The sequence below is a fragment of the Lycium barbarum genome, chromosome 7 (assembly GCF_019175385.1).
Source record: "Lycium barbarum isolate Lr01 chromosome 7, ASM1917538v2, whole genome shotgun sequence".
In the NCBI taxonomy this organism is placed as follows: Eukaryota; Viridiplantae; Streptophyta; class Magnoliopsida; order Solanales; family Solanaceae; genus Lycium; species Lycium barbarum.
In genome coordinates this window covers 2505643-2527921 of record NC_083343.1, presented here as the reverse complement: position 1 = coordinate 2527921, position 22279 = coordinate 2505643, and the positions used below count along the sequence as shown (strand labels likewise).

Here is a 22279-nt window from a genome sequence, read left to right as displayed (position 1 = left end):
GAGTTTTGAAGATGAGATGAAAAATGATTTTTGCACATTGTGTTTCGACATGCATTTTACTTCCGAATAAGCTAAAGTTTTGTGAGTAGAAAACTGCAAAAACTAGAAAACCTAGTCTAAACCACATTTTATAACTTTTAAAATTAATCTTCAAAAACTTGCCAAAAATTGTACCATCACTTTTTATAACTAAACAATATTTTCAAAATATTTTTTTAAAAAAGGTGAAAAAAAACTTATGGCCAATGAGAACTAATATAATCGAGCCCAATATAAATACCAGATATCAGGCTATAAATAAAAGAAAAAATGTTCCTTTTAAAAGAGAAAGGTGCATTGTGTGTGTGTGGGTGTGTTTTTTTTTTTTTCCAGTAGGCATATTGCTGTCACTCTCAAATTCTGAGCTTCAAAAGATTACCTCTCCTCTCAGTCATCTCTCTGTCACTGACTTCTTCATATCAAACCCACCTGATTCGCTTACACCATAAACACAGTACAAAAATACTGGCTAGTCAAAAGAAAAAAAAAAAGATTTACAAGTTTTTTTTTTTTTTGTTTTTTTTATACAGATAAAGCAAAAGGGAAAACAGACTTTGGTACATATACCAACAAAATAGACACAGAACTGATAAAGAAGCTTTCTTTTCTTTTTTTTCCCTTCTCATGTTATACACTCTTTCTCTCTCTTTTTTTTAGTTTTTGATTAAAAAAAAAACATTCTTAATCTTCTTTTATGTACCAAAAAATGTTTAAAAAATTAATGGGGTTTGCTTAATGTATTTGTTGACTCACTTCCTTGGTTTATATTACCAGCAAAATAGACACTGATAAAGACTTTCTTTTTTCTTTACTTCTCATGTTCTACACTCTTTCTCTCTTTTTTTTTTAGTTTTTTGACTGAAAAAAAAACATTTTTAATCTTCTTTTATGTACCAAAAAAAAGTTTAATAAGGGCCCGTTTGGCCATAAATACCAATTTTTTTTTCATTTTTTTTTGAAACTTTTGAAGTTGAGTTGGAGTTGTGTTTGGCCATAGTTTTTAAAATTATAGTTTTTAGTGAAATGTAGTGTAAACAAATGAAAAAAATTGAATTTTTTTAAAAAATAAGTTTTTCTTGTTTTTAGTATTTCGGAATATAACTCCAAAAAAAAGTGAATAATTTTTATGGCGAAACGCCCACTGAATTAATGGGGTTTGCTTAATATATTTGTTGGTTCACTTTCTTGGTTTATAAGAAGCTTTCTTTTCTTTTTTTCCTTCTCATGTTTTGCGCTCCTCCTCTCTTTCTTTTTTTTTAATTTTTGACTAAAAAAAAAAAAAAAATCTTCTTTTTGAGCCAAACATGTTTAAGAAACTAATGGGGTTTGCTTAATATATTTGTTGGTTCATTTCATTTCATTTCATTTTCTTGATTTATTATTATCATAATGGCTTCCATTTTCTTGTTTCTTCTCTGTTTGCTACTGTTTTCTACTACACTTTCTTTGTCATATGAAGCTAGAAATCATGAAGGTAAACAAAAAAAAAAAAAAAAAAAAGAACCCCATTTGTTCTTTTTTGGTTTTAAAAAATTAACTCTTTTTTTATGCTAATTTTTTTGTTGTTTTTGTTGGTTATAGTGGAAGCTTTGATTGATATAAGGAGAAGTTTAAATGATCCAAATGGAGCTTTAAATAATTGGGATGAAGATTCTGTTGATCCTTGTAGTTGGGCTATGATCACTTGTTCTGAACAAAATCTTGTTACTACACTGTATGTTTTACTAGTTATTTTTAGTAATTTTTTTTTGTTACTACACTGTATGTTTTCCTTATGTTTTTTTTTTTGTTACTACACTGCATGTTTTACTTATTTTAATTTTTTTTTATGGTACTATATGATAATATTGGTTGTCAAAGATTGAGTTTTCACTATTTTATCAAACTGAAGTAGAGTTTTTTGGGGATGTCTTCATTTTTGGCCTGTTGGCTGAAATTAAACACGGGCGCTAGCCAAAATATGCACTGATCATGTATATTTAAGTATATTTTGTGTATATAGTATGTATATTTATACTAATATACTAAATCTGTACATTTTGCTTGTTAGTATATTTTTGAGCAGTCCAAAGATGTAATTATCCCTTTTTTTGTGTTATTTTTTGTTTTGCAGAGGAGCTCCAAGTCAAGGTTTATCTGGGGTTTTATCTGGGATGATATCAAACCTAACAAACCTTAAACAAGTGTAAGAGACAACATTTTTTTTTTTTGTACAAGAACTTAAATATTGATGACCCCATTTGGTTAAATTCTTTATATGTTGATTTTTTATTTTTTATTTTGTGTAGTTTATTGCAAAACAACAATATTTCTGGGCATATTCCAAAGGAATTAGGGAAACTTCCCAATCTACAAACATTGGATCTGTCTAATAACCAATTTTCTGGTCATGTGCCTGAATCTTTGGGCATGTTAAACAGTCTTCAATATCTGTAAGTGTATAAAAGTTACCATATTTTCATTTTGTGTGATTATCAAGATTCTTTTTTTTTTTTTTGAAACTGGTACTATTAATGAAGATTCTTTTTTTTTGATTCTCTTAGAAAAATTGACAAAAATGGTCCCTTATCTCTTTGGTAGTAGTTTCAAAATAGTCCTTTAAGTATCATTTGAGCAGTTTTATACCAGTAAGTTTGCCAAAAGTGAGTTCTTTTGGTCTATGTTCGATATTTATCAGATTTTGATTGTTAAATTTAATTGGAATTGTGAAAAATAGAAAATATTCTACAGGAACTCATATTTGGAAGTACTGGTTTTGTATTTTATGTTATTTTTTGGTCTGTTTCAAGAGTCGGGTGCAATTTTTGGTCTATTTATCGTGTCGTGTAGTTTTTTTATGTTGCGGTTTATGGAATTTTGACGGAAATGCTTGGCGATTCTGGTTAAATTTAACAATCAGCTTGTGTAAATATTTGATAGGGACCAAAAGCACTCGCTTTTGGCAAAACTTGAAGGACAAAAACTGCTTAGTTGATACTGAAGGGACTATTTTGAACCTACTACCAAAAAATAAGGACCCTTTTTGTCATTTTCTTGGTTTTTCTTAGTACCCTTTTTCCTGTACTTGTTGCTTTCTCATGTTGATCATTGTGTAAGTTGCTATCTTATTCGTTGACTATATGTTTTGTTGATGTCTTGTTATGGTGTTTGTCATGTAATGGAGCAGAAGGTTGAACAACAACAGCTTGTCTGGTGCTATTCCTATTTCTTTAGCAAGGGTCCCTCAGCTTGCATTCTTGTGAGTTACTTTTTATTTTTATTTTTTTATCCATGGCTTTTGTTTTATTCTTTTGTCTGAATGTTCTTGAGTATTGAGACATGCAATCTTCACTGTAATTATCTAGTCACTTTCTTGAATCAGCCTTATGGCTAAAGGTTTTCTCTTTAAAGGAAATGAATAGTGTGTTATGTTTAGATGTTATTACTTTATACTTTACTTATTTTCACTTTTATTTTATTTAGTATGATGATGATGTGCAATGAGCTTAAATGAAAGTGCGATTCATATTGCCAACCCCAACTTGTTTCGGACTGAGGCGTCGTTGTTAGTGTGTTCGTTTTAGGGTTATTATTAGTATATTTTAAGTTATTTTCACTTTTATTTTATTTAGTATGATGATGATATGCAGTTAGCTTAAATGAAAGTGGGGATTCATATTGCCGACCCCAACTTGTTTGGAGTTGAAGCGTCGTTGTTATTGTTGTTGTTCTTGAATAGTGTGTTCTGTTTAGGGTTATTATTATACTTTAACTTCCATTTCACTTTTATTTTATCTAGTACGACGATGATATGCTATTAGCTTAAATGAAAGTGGGGACTCAAATTTCTGACCTCGACTTGTTTGGGACTGAGGCTGTAGTTGTTGTCGTTCTTGAATATTCTGTTCTGTTTTTGTAAGGAAATGAATAGTTTGTTCTGATTTTGTGAATATCTTATTCTTTCAGGGACTTGTCCTTCAATAATTTGACCGGACCTATTCCTAAATTTCCTGCCAGAACTTTCAAGTATGAAATTCTCTGCCTAACTCTTATTATGTTAACATTAAATCACGTTTTTTAAGTTCTAATTATGATTTTTCTTTATCCCTAATGTTTTCGTAGTGTCGTGGGTAACCCTCTGATTTGTGGAAATCACTCGACCGAGTCTTGCTTTGGATCAGTGAACCCGATGCCCTTGTCGTTCGATATTGATTCCACTGGTAAAGTTTAGTGAAAATTCTCATGATTCAAGAATGCTTAGACATTAATACGATCTAATTCTCTTAAACTTCTTTCCGTTCTAACCAGGTAAACGCAGCTCGAAAAGACTAGCAATTGCAATGGGACTTAGTATCAGCTTTATCTCTATTTTCCTCGTAGGCTTTGGATTCATCTTTTGGAAAAGGAACCAGAACAGGAAACAGTCTATTCTAAACATTAATGGTGAGTCATTTTCAATGATTCCTCCAACAAAATTTGTCTATTTGAGAGCAAATGAAAAAAGTAGATCCGAGTACGTTCAAAATAGTCCCTAAAGTATGCTCTAGTCCTTTAACTTTACCAAAAGTTTTAACACTTTTAGTCTCCATTAAATATTTAACAAACTGATAGATTTGCCGGGAACTGTGAAAAAAAAAAGAGTTGGGGAACTCACATTTCGACTAATTTTGGTCTCTTTCTAGACTTTGGTGCAGCTTTTTCAGTAATATCTGCTATTTTGGGTCTATTATTTTGTGTTGAGTACCGTTTTTTGTGTTGCAGTTTCTAGAATCTAATGAGACTTTTCTAGCCAACTTTGTTTGTTTCGATTAAATCTTTCTTTTTTTCATAGTTCACATCAAATGTAACAAACAAAGTTGGCTAAATATTTGATGAAGGCAAACTTAAAGGACCAAAATTGTTCAAAGTACTTTAAGGACTATTTTAAACTTACTCCTAAATATAAGGGGCCATTTTTGTCAGTGATAATTATGTTTCGTATTTTTGTTCCAGATATGCAAGAAGAGGATCTTGTTAGACTAGGAAATCTCAGAAGCTTCACATTTAAAGAGCTTCAACGTGCAACAAACAATTTCAGCTCCAAGAACATTCTTGGTGCTGGCGGATTTGGCAATGTTTACCGGGGAAAGTTGGGGGATGGCTTGTTTGTAGCGGTGAAGCGACTGAAAGATATTAGTGGAACGGCTGGAGAATCACAGTTCCGGACAGAATTGGAGCTAATTAGCTTGGCGGTACATAGAAATTTGCTCAGATTAATCGGTTACTGTGCTACCCCGAACGAGAGACTCCTAGTATATCCGTACATGTCTAATGGTAGTGTGGCATCAAGACTTAGAGGTAAATTTACCTTGTGTACTTTTAGACAATTTACATGCCTTACATTCTATTTGTGGATGAAATACTTCTAAGGAGATAGTTCATCACCCACTGAAAAATAATTGCTGCCACACTGTTTTATGGGGCCATAACATTTCAATTTCTAGCTTCTAACCTATTTGGTTACAATTTGGTCAGCATGCCTAATTTCTTAATATATACTCCTTGGAAGATTCTTGGTATGATTTTATCTGAGAAAATGACAAAAATGGTCCCTTATGTTTGAGGGTAGGTTTATAATAGTCCTTTTAGTAATCATCGAACAATTTTGGTGTTTTAAGTTTGTCATAAGTTTACACTTTGTCTCCGTTAAATATTTACCGAACTGTCTGTTAGATTTGACGGAACTATTTTGACCAAAATTGTTAAAGTTATCTCAAACTTGTGTATAGCACTAGGATCGCCATTTGACCACCTCCACTAGGAAGAAAACTTTTTTTCAAAGAATGAAAAATAGTTTTTAGTATTTCAAGTCGATACTAAGACTGCGTACAATAGACCCTTGTGGTCCGGTCCTTCCCCGGACCCCGCGCATAGCGGGAGCTTAGTGCATGGGGCTGCCCTTGAGTATTTCAAGTCGATGATTTTGGTTCCATGTGGTATCTGCGTGATTGAAGGTGAAGAGTTTTTAATGCTATTATCATCGCTATATACAAAAGGTGTTTCCAAATTCAATCTTACAATCTTAAACTAAAAAAAAAAAAGGACTATATGCATTCTTAATTTTTTTCGATGACAGGAAAACCGGCACTGGATTGGAATACTAGGAAGAGGATTGCAATCGGAGCTGCTAGAGGTCTTCTTTATCTCCACGAACAATGTGATCCGAAGATAATCCACAGAGATGTGAAGGCAGCAAACGTCTTATTAGATGACTACTGTGAAGCTGTTGTCGGGGATTTTGGCCTTGCAAAGCTCCTCGATCACGCTGACTCTCATGTTACCACAGCTGTTCGTGGAACGGTCGGCCACATTGCTCCCGAGTACCTTTCCACTGGTCAATCGTCTGAGAAAACGGATGTGTTTGGATTTGGTATCCTTTTGTTAGAGCTTATAACTGGGATGAGAGCATTTGAATTGGGAAAAACAGTAAACCAGAAAGGAGCAGTACTTGAATGGGTATGTTTCTTTTTTCATCCATCAGTTATTAAACTTGTGCTGAGTTCTTTGGTCCCTTAGTTACTGGTAAATTCAGATATTGGTCCTTGTAATTTTGGCCAAGCACATTTAACCTTCAGTTAACTAAAATGTGTAATATGCGATATTTAGGCTTTTTAGAACTACATTACCCTCAAATATAGAATAATGATACAAATTTTAACATAACACATCGGTATTTAGATGATTTAAAACATAATAAATCGTTAAATTTGTGAAGTAACTTGGAAGTCATACTAACATTGTTAGTTGTTTTTTTACCTGCAGCTTAGTAAACTATAAGACGAAGCCTTTTGATGTTTTAAGTACTTGGAAGTCATATTAACATTGTTAGTTGTTTTTTCAAGGAAAGCATTCTTCTAACAAATCAAATAAAGGGATAATTCCACTTTTGGTCCGTTAGTTATGTATGATTTCTGATTTTGATCCTTGTGATTTTTGGTCAAGCACATTAGCCTTCAGTTTAAATGTGTGCCTTTTTGTCCTTTCGTATATTACCCTTTAACATTTTTGGAGAGTTTGAGCAATGTAGGTTTTAACAAGGTCTTGTTTATATTTTCTCATGAAATACTACTTAATTGTAGGTTAAGAAAATGCAGCAGGAGAAGAACGTCGAAGCTCTCATTGACAGAGAGCTCGGGAGCAACTACGACACGATTGATGTAGGAGAGATGCTACAAGTGGCTATACTCTGTACTCAATACCTACCGGCCCACCGGCCCAAAATGTCGGAGGTGGTCCGTATGCTTGAAGGCGACGGGCTTGCTGAAAAATGGGCTGCCTCTCATAACTACTATGATGGATCAGCCACAAACTTTTCTCTTAACCAAAACAGTAACACAACTCAGACTAGACACTCTATGGTCCCTCCTGGATATGATGACAATGATCATGATCATTTGACCATGTTTGGGATGATGGATGATGACTATGACACACATGCCATGGAGCTTTCAGGTCCAAGATAATAGCAATATATCCAAAAAGGAAAAAAAATAGAACAAATATAGGTACTTAATTCTTTTCAATTTTTAAGTTAGTTCCCTCAACTATATCTAAAGCATGTTGGTGAAGAAAAAGAAAGTTGTTTTTATTTTATGGGTTTTACTTTTCCCTCCCTTGTATTCCCTTTAGGTTGTAGATTTGCCTTGTTTGATAAGGTACACTTTTAGGAGTTTTTGAATTTAATGTAAATATCATATCCTTCATCAAAAGTATCCATCTTTTTGAGTAAATAGTCTTTTGCCACTATATGACTATTAACTTTCTGATGTTGCTTGCATTTTTCTGTATTTGAGATTTTTTTTTTTTTTTAATGGTTAGTGGCGCACTGTTTATAACTCGGTGGATAATGGATCTGTCCCTTCACCTTCTCTCCTAATATATATATTAGGTTTTTTCTATGTTGCAAGGTTAAATCCTGTGGCTTGTGCCTATATATCTCGTGATGTACTCTTACCACTAGAGCAAAGCTCGGAATGTTGATGTACTCTTACCACTAGAGCAAAGCTCGGAATGTGATTGAAGTGTTTCATTTGAAACAATTGGTTATCTTTATGTGTACATGTTTTGCGTTGAGTGGATTCTTTATCTTTATTTGTTTTTTTGCTTGGTTGCGTGGATTCTTTTCCTTTCTTTTGATTCATGGGTAAAAAGTGAAAAAGAAGGTGGAAAAGAACAAGGAATAGTTACTCTGCAAAGTGGCTTTTTTATTTTTATTGAAAAAAAATAAAAAATTGGAGTGGAGGAAGGAATATATACCTGCAAGCATCCTATGAGTTTTATTTATTAATTTAACTGTTATAGAAGTTTCTTAAGGTTAATTTAACTCTAGAATTTAATTTTCAAAAAATAATTTATCATTTGTACTTTTTATTTTTTTACTTCTTTGATAATATCTTTTTTTATGTTTCAAGTTTTTTTATTTTGAATGTAAGATAGAATGAAAAATTACTGTATAGGAAAGGGACATGTGCTAATACATCAACAGCTATACAAAGTGATCATGGTTTAACCTTTTATCCTTTTGAGTTTAAGTTTTATACAATGATTGATGTAAAAATATTTAAACAAGCAGGTCATTTAGTACACATTATTTCTTGATAAATAATTAAGGATCTGGTAAAAATATGGTTGTAACTAATCTGCTGTCACATATTACAGTATACTGATATGTAATTTTTTTTACCATAGTATATATATTATAGTATCCTTGTTTTAGGGTGTGTTTGGGGAGTTCGGGGAGCTGGGGGGTGGGTTTGAAGGGTTTTGGGGTAAAGTAAAAATAAAAATGAGATTTTGACAGTTTTGACTAAAAGTGTGGCAATGTACAGTTCTAGCTGTTCTTCACTCACTTTATTGCTTTGTTTCTTTGGTCTTTTTGTCTCATTTTGATGCAAGAGTCATCTTTTTCTTGCAGATAATGTTGTAGATGTACGAATTTATGAGATTAAAGTTCTTATTTAAATTTGAATAAATTCCTGAATTTAAGAAAGGAAATACTAAACTCAAATAAAGGTTAATTGTAAGTCCAACATCGATTCAAATTAAAAACCAATTTTAATTTCACTAGCCCCAAAGTCCAAATGGTTATTACTTATTAGTTCATCCTTGCCCAAATTAAAGTCAATGCCAAATTATATGACGCCAATTAAAATGAAGTGGCAAATAGAATCCTGCAATATGTCGAACGACGTGGAATGGTAAATCAAGTAAATTGATCAATTCATGTACGCCAAGCGTAAATAAATGAAATTGGTTCATAACTCAAACGAACAAATCAAATAAAATTTGATCTGATTCTAATAAAATGTAGTTATAAAAGATGGTCATTACAAAGAGATATGTATTTAGAGTTAATTTCTTAAATTGTCATTAGTTCATCAAATTATCAACAAGTTTTGACTTGAGACCTTAAAGGTCCGTTAATAGGATAAACGGAGGTCAAAAGTTCAAGATTACCATTTTAAAAGTTATTGGGTGTAATTCCTTGGTTTTTGTATTCCATCCGTCTCAAGTTAGTGTCTTAGTTTGACTGGACACAAAGATTAAGGAATAAAATTGTGCCCAAGAGTCCTACTTTGGCGTTAAAGCCCCCCCGCCGAGGGTGACTTTTAATACTCATGACTTTAATCCGAAACCTTTGATTAATAATGAAAAGAAATTTACCACCCCACCATTGGATTAACATAATTAAAATGGTTTTTATCCTATATGGCATAAGATATGAACCATTATCCTATATGGCATAAGATATGAACCAGTTAAAAGTAATGCTCTACATTCATGATCTTCTTTCGTGATCAAGTCTGACCACGAAGTCACAGACAGGGATGGCAACGGGGCGGGGCGAATATTTTTTCCAAAAATTCAATGCGGGGCGGGGCGGGTTGCGGGTTTCAAAAATTTAGTGATTCTCGTTTGTTACTGTAACCTCCATTTAGTTCTTATAAAAAAAAAATATCTTAATCTATTGGTTTGGTTCTGTATACCTGGGGCAAGAGAAAATGAAAGATGGATTTATTAAACTATATTCTTAGTTTATTTTTTAATGCAAAAATAATTTTTGTATAAAATTTTGATTTAGCTTTTCTAGATTTTAAAAAAGAAAACAGTGCGGGGCGGGGCGGGTGCGGGTTTATGCGGGGCGGGGCTGGGCGGGTTTCAATTTTGAAGGTTAAGGCTAAACCCGCACCGCACCCGCCCCATTGCCATCCCTAAGTCGAAGTGCAAGCCAAGATTCCAAGTGCCAGATTTGAAATCTTCAGTTTGTAACAGATTGAGTCTCAAATCTTGGTTTGTTATGATCATTAAATTGTTCATGACACATAACAAGTCGTCCGAGATTAAACTATTCAATCACATTCAAAGTTTACCAAGTTCAAGATCAAACTCTCAAGCCTTTAAACCTTTAAGGTAATTTAGAATTCACTCTCAAGCCTATTTTGGAGTATTAGAAATTGATGTAAACATCGGGCGCAAGAAAACTTTTACTATGAGTATTTTCATCTAAAATTTTCTACCTTCCTTTTTCGCACTTCTAATTGATCCCTACCACACTTAATTTATAAGTATGGTTCGTTTTTTTAATTTTTCATTGGGTGTTCGATATCTGAATAATTTTTCGGCTAATTTTAATAAGATAATTCGATATATACCAAAGTATGCACTGTTATCTTTAAGTGTTCAAACCAGTATTTTAGTAAAACTAGTTTCTGTTTAAACAAAAAAAAAATCAGAAACAATGTTAATAACATAATGTACATGAAACAGAAATTTTCGAGCCCACAAGTTTCTTGTGTGTCCTTAAGAAATCTAATCTCTTCACAGTTGCCAAGGCTAATGAATTAATTCCTCCCAGGATAGAACGGAAAACTATTCTGCAATAGTGCCAACGCAAATTGCAGAACTTCAGCGAACTCAAATGGCGGTAGCAAATCACACTGGACACTTACGGTTTTGGTTTGGAAAATTATGCAGAAGAGAGAAGGGAGTAAAAACACAAAATTGTTGTTGTAAAAAAAAAAATTCAGTGAAGAAAATGGAGGCTGAGCCTCGGAATTTATAGCCACAGATTTGGGAAGACATGCCTGTTCGTAAATGGTAGTGTCTGTTCGGTAGTGTCGGTAATATTACAGTTTGGGAGAAAAAATAAATTCCGCATTTTTTTTAAATTTAAATTATCACGAAAAATATCAGAATTTAGGAAAATAAATAATGACATTTAGAAAATAAATTTGGTCCAAAAAGATTATCAATCAATCAGATCATTTGATCAAATCCCAATCCGAAGCCGAATCCGAGCCACGACGATGGCACGAGGGAGTCTCTCTTCTTAACTCTTTAAGAGGTAGAAGAAGTGTTTCTATATATAAGCACATGCATATCAGTTTCCACAATCAGAATGCTCATTTGAAAAAGTTTCATTTCCAAATTTCAACTTCCCTCCAATTTTGTTTCCCCCAACTTCCCTCCAATTTTGTTTTCCCCAACTTCCCTCCAATTTTGTTTCCTCCATTTCTAATTCACACTTCATCTTTAAAGCTCACTACTTAATGACTTTAAATCCCAACAATCCCCACATGAATGGGGAATGGCTATATCATGAAAACATGCACGAAAAAGCTTGTGTAATTTGCAAGCAAGGATTAATCGCATCTGGATAAGTAGGTTTCCCTTTGAACTTTTCATAGTGAACACATGTCGGATATACTCGATCAATTGGTAGATTTGATATCTTTGAACCGTCGAACTTTAGTGTATACCTAGACAACCACATGTTACATAATTAACCCTTTAACAGTCTTTGGTTCTCATTGTTGTGTTCGTTTCAACCATGAACCGTGCCCGATTTCGTAAGTGCGTAGAGAATTGGCCTTACAGAATTTTCCTTGAAGTGGCTTACACTTCACACTTACATATGTGATTCCTAAACGTGTAATCCTTTAGAAACACTATTTGATATACCTTGTATCAAACATAGAAACTATTAAAAAGCCTTAATGCTTTATCCTTGGTCCTGAACATTGTCTTCATCATGAGAATGGACCAAGAATTTGTTTGACAATGATGAACTGTCAATCATAACTTTGTTTGATCTCTTTGAACCTAGATCTTGGGACCTCCAGTCCTCTAGGTAGAGTTACCGCCATGTTGACTTGTCCTCGGCCATAGTCCCATTCCTTATAAGGAATCGATTTGGGGAAGAACCAAATAAATTCCAAAAACGCGGAAGTTAATGATAAACAAGAAATCAAGACAAGGAAAGAGGATAAAAGCAAGACCTAATGAATAATGAACCTATGAGCAACAATAGATATATAAAATCTAGACCCTTTCAGTTTTATTTAATTCAAAGAACCTATACTATTTGAAATCAAGGCAAGGGAAATTCAATTGAAATTCACAAATGAACAACCCTCCATGAAATCAATGGAAAATGATTCATAGCCAACAAAGGAATCCACCTATGATGAACTATAACTATCTATAGCTACCTAGCTAAACAAACTCTCACTCCGAAGAGTATTCTCAATACATAATTCATCCAATCTCACTAATGAAATGAACTAAGTCTAGTATTTATACTCTTAGATTAAAAGAAGACTAAGTTATCACAAAAATGTCATTAATAAGGCAAGACCCTTGTTTAGTTGATAGTCTTCTTCGGGAATTTCGAAAATAGCCCTCATGTGGAAATCTTCATCTTCCAAACACCAATTGTCTTGCAATTATATCCCAATTTATCTTGATTTGCATCGTATAGCCATAATTTGCACTTTTAACCCTTTGCGCTTTTAGCCACTTGGTGTAGAAGTCGCCACAATCTCTTCCCAAGCCATCATCCAAACGTCTGATGTCATTCCAAGCATCTTTGTGCCCTTTGTGCTATCTAGGATCATATCATCCTCCCCCTCTTTAAGAATCAGAATGCTTATGTACTCGGCGATCTGAAATCGCCGAGTACGAACTAACACGTCTATGTGGCACATGTGGGCCCATGCAAGTTGAATAATTCGACGGCTGAGGTTACTTTGGAGATGTGCATGACGGGATTGAACAGGTAAAAAGCGGCCGTGTTTTTCAAAAAACCTGAAGGCGATTATTCAGAGGGGTGTCAAATGACAAAAATGTCCGGGATATGTGATATTATTCCGAGTCATGTTATATGTAATTTCGAGTTTGAGCCTTGTGGATATTCTATGAATGGGATCAATGATGGAGCGTACTCTACAGTGCACATGACCCTAGAGGATGGGTTTAGTTACGCTGACTATGAAGCCATAGGGTTAGACCTTGGGTCCGTTGGGCTCGAGCCATTGGTCAAGAGGGTGCTGATTTGTTTTGAGTAGGCTGAGTTCAGCGTTGCCATCACGTGCCTTGGTGGGTCCCATGAGGACGTACGTGCTGACGTGGAAGGGTACACCTGTCGTAATGGGGTGAAGCAGGATTTTCCAGGTGGCAGGTACATAGTCTACCTATGCTTCACCACTGTGGAGAAAGGGCGCATGGTCCCCACTGTGGCCAATTCCGACCCTAAGAAGACGGTGCATTGCTGGAAGGAATTGGCGGAGGAGGAGGCGGAGATGGGCGGAGTGGTGGCAGCCTTCTAATGTGTTGGTTCTGTTCAACATATATAGTCACCGACCTAGTCACGTACTAGCATGGCGGGTTCAACAATAGGCTTGGGTCATAACACAACCCGACCAAATTTGTCAGTTATGGTTAGGGACTAATGAGAGGCATGTTGTCATAGCAGTTTGTGTAATATATTCATTTTAGTTTCATCAGACCCTCCTGTTTTGGAATAAATGGACTTGTAGTCCTAGAGCATGTTTGGATGGGCTTATGCCTATAAGCTGCAAACAACTTATAAGCTAAAAAAAATAAGTTGGGTAGTCCAACTTATTTTTTTTGGCTTATAAGCTGTTTTCAGCTTATAAGCTACTTTAGATAACAACTTATAAGCTGCTTTAGATAAGCTAAGTCAAATGGGATCAATTATTTTTTTGAGCATATTTTAAGCACAAAATGACTTTAAGCTAGCCAGTCAAACACTCAAAAAAGCTGAAAACAGCTTATAAGCAACTTATAAGCCAATCCAAACGGGCTCCTACTCAATTAGGTCTAAGTTTCAATTAGGTCCTGATATGATGCCTATTTTCTTGTAGCCAAAAGATGGCGTTATTGTATTGACTATAATACAATGCAGTTTCAGTTCTCATTGGATTATTTGTCCATTTGATTTCTTTTCTGTATATATTCATCTTGAAAATATCAAAAATCATTTAAAGTTTAAGCGAGTTAAATTGCATTTCCTTTTCATTTTTATTTTTTATATGCAGTTATTCAATCAAAGTGTGAACTTTCGAATAACAAAAACGAGTATAATGAAGAAATATGGTCATAAATGTATCAATTCTCTCTCCAAGTCTTGTGATGTAATGTGTATTTGATAAGTTCAATGGTAAGCTGCAAAGTTGAAGAATACAATTATAAATGCATGTTTCACATAATTAAATATTCCCATATTGTTGGCAAGAAGGGATTCGCCTTTATGAAGTATTACTTAAAATAGGGAAAATGGTCATATTTGTCACTCTGCTATTGAAAAAGATTTAATATTACTCTTTGTTATACTATCGGTGAATATATGTTAATTTTATACTACAATTGCAAGGTATTAATCCAGATTAGTTGAATTATTAGATTTTGAATATTAGACATCTAAAAAGAGATAATTTTCTACAACACATACTTATCTACATCATGATAATTTTCTACAACTCATTATGCTTATCTACATCAGATATTGATACCCAACCAACTAATTTACACTTACCAATAAACATTTATATGCAAAACACATATTTTAACCTCATTGATCTACATAAACACAGGGTGCTAATAAGATTTACTATTAAAATGATGGCACATGATACTAATTTTGGCCCACACATCTTTTCCTTTTGTGACATCAACTAATTAAACCGTATTTTAGAAATCCCCCAAAATTTCCTTTTCCTTAATCCTCACTAAGCTTGGCCAGTCTTATCACCAGTAATTATGTACTCCCTCCGTTTCATAATAAGTGATTTTTTAGCTTATTCACACCCCTTTAAAAAAGTGTTCACTCCTAGAAAATTAAGAGTGTTTTTACTCACTTACCCCTAATTAAATGCATAGAAAAAGAAAAGCTATTTAATGTTTCTTGATTATGTAAATAAGGGTAATTTTTGGAAGATTAAGATTAATTTCTTCTTAAAATTCTAAAGCACCACTTATTTTGAAACAAAATAAAAAGCCTAAAACATCATTTATTTAGAAACAGAGGGAGTAGCTTTTATCCATCTATTGAGAATAACTTTGAGATTAAAAGGTTGATCGCTAGGGTCATGTGTAGTTTATTTGAGTCGGAGCTTTTTTAAGTTCTAAAATAATCTTTTAAAATTAAAATGAGAACTTTTCGATCAATTTTCACCTGAAGATGACTAAAATGTCTTTTTACAAAAATCTGTGAAAGTTAAGTGATTTTATAGATAAAAAAATTAGTTTGATAACTTCCGTGCAACAATATTACAAATTCACTGAGTTTATGTGAAACTAAACTTAGAAGAATTACCACCAAAAGTTATGACGAGATGAATAGGGTTCATTCTCACTTAATCAGAGTTCTTGAATTTGCATTTATAATATACAAAATAATCTAGTAGAGAATGCTTTCCTTAAATAAACTTATGTGACATGAATTTAAATTAATAAGAGCCCCAATGCTTTCCTTAAATAAACTTCAAAAAAAATTGTAACTAGTTAGGCTTTTGCTCTGTTGGAGGCTTAGGAGGTGACACATTCTTCCTAGAAGGTGGTGTTATTTCTTCGGTGCTCTTTAGGTGTAATTATTTTGTTGTTTATAATAATATTTCACAGTTTATTATAAAAAAAGAAGAAGAAGTTATTGGATGCAAAAGTTTGGTGGATATTTTGAGAAAAATTGTTCAAGCCCCATTGAGGCAAAAAGTACAATCTTTAACCAAAAGAATCCTAAGAAAAATCAAGAATGTATTATCACCAAAAAATTTACGAAATCAACTTTTTCACAAAGCTCACTAACCCAACTGAAAAAAAAAAAACTCAACTTTTACACAGAATTGAAAAATTCCTAACCTTTTCAAGAAATCTCAATAATCCAATTGAAAAAAAAAATTCAAGAAACTACAGAAAATTACACTCTTCCAAATAATCAAATGCACAAGAAAAGAATGGCAAGAAATTAGCAATCTTTAACCAAAAAAATCCTAAGAAAAATCAAGAAAGTATCACCAAGAACATTTTGCAAAAAAAGAATGCCAATTTTGAGAATAAAACTCAAAAGAAAATTACCAAGACTAGTATATGTGATTATAGAACTTCTGATAATCAGTTTTTTCTCCCATAAACTGAAAGAAATTGTAACAAACTAAACACTTGTGATCTTTGTCTCTTTTGATGCACTTATGCTGGAGGATGTAATGATCCTCCAGCTTTTTAATACTTGAAAAGACCTTGTCTTTTTCAATGTAGTTAGGCTGTACACATTTGTGTACAGTCCTTGAGGGAGCAGTTGACAGAAGTTCATCCTTTTTTTAGAAGGTAATGAATCATAATCCATGCAAGGAAGAGATAAATGGGTCAAGAAAGAGAAAGATCATTTTTGAAAGTTGAGAAGAAAGACTTTTACTTTGACATAAATGAAAGGTGGTGTTTTGAATGAAAGAATGTGAAGCTATTTATGGAGGATAACCGAAATAATTTTTTCCTTTAATTTAGGGTGATTGAGTTTCTTTTTTTCCTTTAATATTGTGACCTTAATGTAATAACTATCATAATATTATTTCACCTACGGGTGTGTTCGATACAGAGGAAAACATTTTTCGGAAAATATTTTCTAATTTTCTCATTTTCTTTTTTTGATTTTCTACACCCGCCCACACCCTCGACCCCCTCCCGAATTTTCAACTTCATATTTAATTTTACCTTTATTAATAAAAATGAAAATTTTGTGTGGTTAAATTTGGTGTGGGGTGGGTGGTGGTGAGGGATAGTGGGTGCGTAAGAAAAAATTTCTCATTTTTTATAAAAGTTAAATAAAATATATGAAATAGAAAGTTTGGGAGGGGGTGGGTGGGGGAGGGTTAGATGGAGCGGTGGTGTGGGGTGGGGTGGGGTTGGGGTGGGTGGTGGTGTGAGGTAGGGGTGGGTGAAGATGAAGTGCGTTCGAGGGTGGTGGTTAGATGGGGGTGAGATTTGGTTGGGTGTGGGTGGTGGAGGATGGGTGCTTGGGGTGGGTGATGGGTGATGGGGGTGAGGTGGGGGTAGGGGTTGGTATGATATGGGGTGGTGGGGTTGGCGTGGGTAGTGGGTGTGGGGTGTGGGGTGGAGGGACTTGGGGTGGATATTTTTTGAAAAAATATTTTTTACCAACCAACCGAACATGAGAAAATAAGTAAGAAATTCACTTATTTTTCACTACCCAACCGAACATGAGAAAATAAGTCGAAATTCACTTATTTTCCAAGAAAGCATTTTCCTCCATACCGAATACTTATATCATTTAAGTTTTTCTTTTTCATGTTATGTTATATCATATATTCCGTATCAGTGTTTTAAAAGTCGAGGGCATAAGACAGGGTGTTTTACATTTGCCTCGGCGAGGCGTAAGCCCCGAGGCACAGGGCGTAAGCCCCATGGTCATATATATATATATATATGATTGATCCTCACAATAAAGCTAAATTTAAATATGAGGCCTTAAGTATAGTCACATATACAAAAAATTAGTGTTGCCTTTTTTTATTTTTCATATTTGTTGTCTTTTACTTCATATAGTAACATTAGTATTTATATTAATGAGGATCAATTCAAGTCAATAAGATATTAGCCATGTGTTTTAAAGACATTACCTAGGATGTTATTGTAAAAACTTTATTTAATAATATGAATATTTGAGTAGTTTAGTTCAAAGTTTTAATTGCTCTTAAAACATAGATAGTGTTTTTTCTTTCTTTTGTTATATATATTTTGTACTTCTTTTTACAATTTTCAATATTATGTAAGAGAAACTTAAACCATAAAATTCATCGGTAAAAGTTTTTGGGGCCTCAAAAGTTTAGAGGCCTAAAGAAAAAGTTTTACTAGGCTCACCCTCTAGTCACTTCTGCTTACAATTTGTAATTATATATAACATAATTTTACAAGTATAAACAATATAATAAAATAAAAGCTATTATGGAATACAAATCAACTCTGACATCTTAACTGTCAAACAATGAAAAAATTACAATTTCATAAAACAATATTACTATCATACTGTTCATTTTATATCAATAAACTTTATCAGTATTATAATTAAAACGTTACTCCTTCATGAATAAAATTAAAAGTACTTTCAAATAGCGAAATACTAAAATATGATAATTTTGATACATAGGACAAAAGACCAATGACAAGTGAAAATGTACAAATCGGCTATTTATTTTTAAAACAAATATTAAGTGATATCCACTTTCATGATGTTCTCAAATAGTAAATATGCAATACTACAACTTGTTATTTGAGTTACACCTAATCTTCTTATTTATATAGGTGAAAAACTATTAAGTATCATTCATTTATTAAAGAATTACTAGGGTCAACGATTATAATTAAGGAATTCAACATGTAATTTGTGAAAGAACTGTTAGGAGAGCCCCGAGCGTTGGGCGTTAGGCGTATTTAGGGCGTATATTCAGGTACTTAGGACATAAGCCTCACAGGAACTAAGCCCCGCACATGAGCCCCAGGGCGTTTTGCCAGTGCCTCGCCTGGGGGCGAGTCCTGAAACTGCCTTTTAAAACACTGTTTCGTATAATAATATTTTGCTACAGTAGTTAAGTGATTTAATGGGTAAATATTTATCTCCACTGGGAGTTTACACTTTAATCATATAAATTTACTACAGTAGTTAAGTGATTTAATGAGATAAGAATGCGTGTTAACTATAACACAGAAAACTGAACACTTTATTATGACCTTTCCATGGCTCTCGGCACGTTTAGCTTAATGTACGCCATTGAGGTTGGCCATGGCTAAAGGATGAGGAAAAACACAGGCTCAAGCACAAGGACAGGGACGAGGTCGTGGACAACCTAGAAAAGATCCACGTTGCAGCTTTTGGTAGCTCAGTGGGAGCGTATGTGCAACCAACAATCGTCAATGAAGAAGCTAAAATCCCAACTCCGGCTGCTTCGATTGCGACAAAGGTGAATGTGACGACGACAACTGAGATGAGTTCGTCTTCAAAGACTCCGAGGATACCTAAGATGTTGGATTTGAGTTATCTAGCTTTCATTACTTCTATTGGGCCTACGATTTCAGCTCCTAAATCGCCCAAATCCAATGGAACAGTAACTGGAGAGTAAGGTACTTGTGCGAATGCAGTGCCTCAGGATAACAACGAAGCTCTTGAGAAAACCTCGTGTGGCCTATAGGTCACGGGTTCTAGCCGTAGAAGCAGCCATTAATTTTGGCATTAGGGTAAATTGTCTACATCACACCCCTTGGGGTGCTGCCCTTTCCCCGAGCCTGCTAACACGGAGTGCTTTGTGCATTGGGCTGTTCGTGTTCAAGCACAACTTCTGCTCAACTTATTCTTTTTTTAGCTTCAACTTCAAACACTTTCAGGAAATGCAGATACTGTAGGAGAAAAGAAAAAATAATAATGAAACAGAGAAAGAGATATGATAGTGTAAAAATCCCGGGAATGTAAATCTGAGATTTGGCCATATTTTTCTTCATGCAAGATATTTTTCTTAACATTTTGTTCCTTAATAGGAATTGTTGGCACTTATCTTTCACAAGCTTGATAATACTTTGAATGGTTTAGTTTGAATAGTGTAAAACTCCTAGGGATGTAACCTCAGATTTGAATGGTTTAGTTTGAATGAATTAAAATGGTTGAATCAATATATGAGTGTCACACCCCAAACCTGGGGAGGCGTGGGCGCTCGATGCCTCACTAGACCCCGAGCGTACCAACTGTAACTCGTATAACCTGAACATATACGACAGTCTGGACCGACAAAGCCAATCTGTAACACAAGAAATACAAACATAGGCCGACAAGGCTGCACTCAGAACAATCTATAACGATAATCATCTCAATCCAAGGGGGATCAACCCAAATCGCTATATAGCTTGAAACAGGCACCAAAGCAATGGCACGAGAAGTTTGATTCCTGCATGATTGAAAATGGTTTTAAAACAAACAAGTGTGATAAGTGCATTTATCATAAGTCTTGGAATAATTCACATGTTATTGTTTGCCTCTATGTTGATGATTTATTGATCTTTGGCTCTAACATGAATGTTATTGGTGAAACTAAAAATATTATTAGAAGCCATTTTGATATGAAAGATCTTGGTGAGGCAAATTTTATTCTTGGAATAAAAATTACTAAAACATGTGATGGAATATTCCTTGACCAGTCACATTATGTTGAGAAAGTTTTGAAAAAATATAACTTTCTTGATTGCAAGCATGTTGTAACTCCTTTTGATTTAAGTGTTCACCTGTTTCCTGTTCAAAGTGAAAATGATGTGATAAATCAAAAGGAATATTCTAGCTTAATTGGAAGTTTGAGATATGTGACTGATTGCACTAGGTCTGATATTGCGTATGCAGTTGGAGTACTTAGCAGGTTTACAAGCAAGCTAGGTAGTGAACATTAGCATGCCATAACGAGAGTTATGAAATATTTAGTTGGTACAAAAACTTATGGCTTGTTTTATAAAAAATATCCTGTTGTACTTGAAGGCTTTTCTGATGTAGATTGGAACACTTTATCTGTGATTCCTATTCTACCACTCGGTATATTTTTACGTTGGCAGGTGGTGCTATTTGTTGGAAATCAAAAAAGCAAACTATTATTGCTAACTCTACCATGGAGCTGAACTAATTGCCTTAGCTTCAGCTAGTGAAGAAGCGAATTGGTTAAGAGATTTATTATTTCAAATTCCTTATTTTGAAAAACCAATCCTTCCTATTTTAATTCATTGTGATAGCACTGTTGACACCCAATTTTGTCCCGCCTCTCCTCCGAAATACCTATTTACGCTTCTAATATTTTTGGAAAATAAAAAAAATATATATTATATTAGCCTCTTATCAATACCGGCGCTTCATTATTCTATTACAGTTACTAGCTATCATCATCATACGCTTCTAATATTTTTGGAAAATAAAAAAAATATATATTATATTAGCCTCTTATCAATACCGGCGCTTCATTATTCTATTACAGTTACTAGCTATCATCATCATCACTTATTATTATTATTATTATTATTATTATTATTATTATTATTATTACTATTACTATTATTATTATTATTATTATTATTATTATCATTATTATTATAATTCACAATTTTTATCATTTCGGCATTTTACCAGCTTACGCACACGCATCGCATTTATCTTTGCATAATTAAATAATAGTGTTTATTTACTGTGGATTTTCGAAATATTATTGCACGACTATTACAACGCCATTTTTTATCTGAGCGTTAATGATTGCATATTTCATATTGAGCAATATTTTAACACAAGTTATTTAAACAGGCCTTTTATTTAAATTTAGAAGCCAAACTGTTTCGCGCACTCAGTCCGTATTTTTGATTTATCGGATCCCAAATCAAAGTCCAATCAACTCACAAATATTTTGGACCAGCCTATATTTTGATCCCAATTTTTAAGACCAGTCCATGTTTTAATTCGCTATCCCATTCTTTTAATAATCGGTCCAAAAATTGACCCAGTCCACAAATGGACCGGGTCCGACCCGTGCCAGTTCAGAATAAGGGAAACCCTTTTTCCTCCTTCCGCCGCTCTTCCTCCTTCACCTCCATCTCTTCTCTTTCATCGCCGCCTCCACTCCACTACACTTCTGACATCCCACTTCCCTCTGCTCCCCCACTCGTCTTGCCCCCCCCCCCCCCCCCCCCCCCACGCTCGTCATCCCCATTTCCTTTTGTCGCCCACTCCACTACACCTCTGACACCACCCCCACGTTACCTCCACTCCTCTTCCATCCTCATCGCTCCCTCCACACCACTGTCACCCCATTCCACCCTGTCCCCCGCTTCTCTCTCTCCTTCACAAAGAAACCCTAGATTTCCCCTATAAAATTTGATGGTTATGTTCGTTGACGGG

General features: G+C 34.1%; 1 protein-coding gene across 1 annotated transcript; it reads left to right on the top strand.

Moving 5' to 3' along the window:
* Positions 1-677: 677 nt before the first annotated feature.
* On the top strand, positions 678-8148 carry LOC132602899 (probable LRR receptor-like serine/threonine-protein kinase At4g30520). Its single transcript, XM_060315704.1, has 11 exons — positions 678-1513; positions 1621-1753; positions 2153-2224; positions 2328-2471; positions 3206-3277; positions 3985-4044; positions 4141-4238; positions 4327-4461; positions 5011-5355; positions 6134-6513; positions 7137-8148. Exons 1-11 carry the CDS (start codon positions 1429-1431, stop codon positions 7518-7520), a joined length of 1908 nt encoding a protein of 635 aa, XP_060171687.1. The 5' UTR covers positions 678-1428; the 3' UTR covers positions 7521-8148.
* Positions 8149-22279: the final 14131 nt, after the last annotated feature.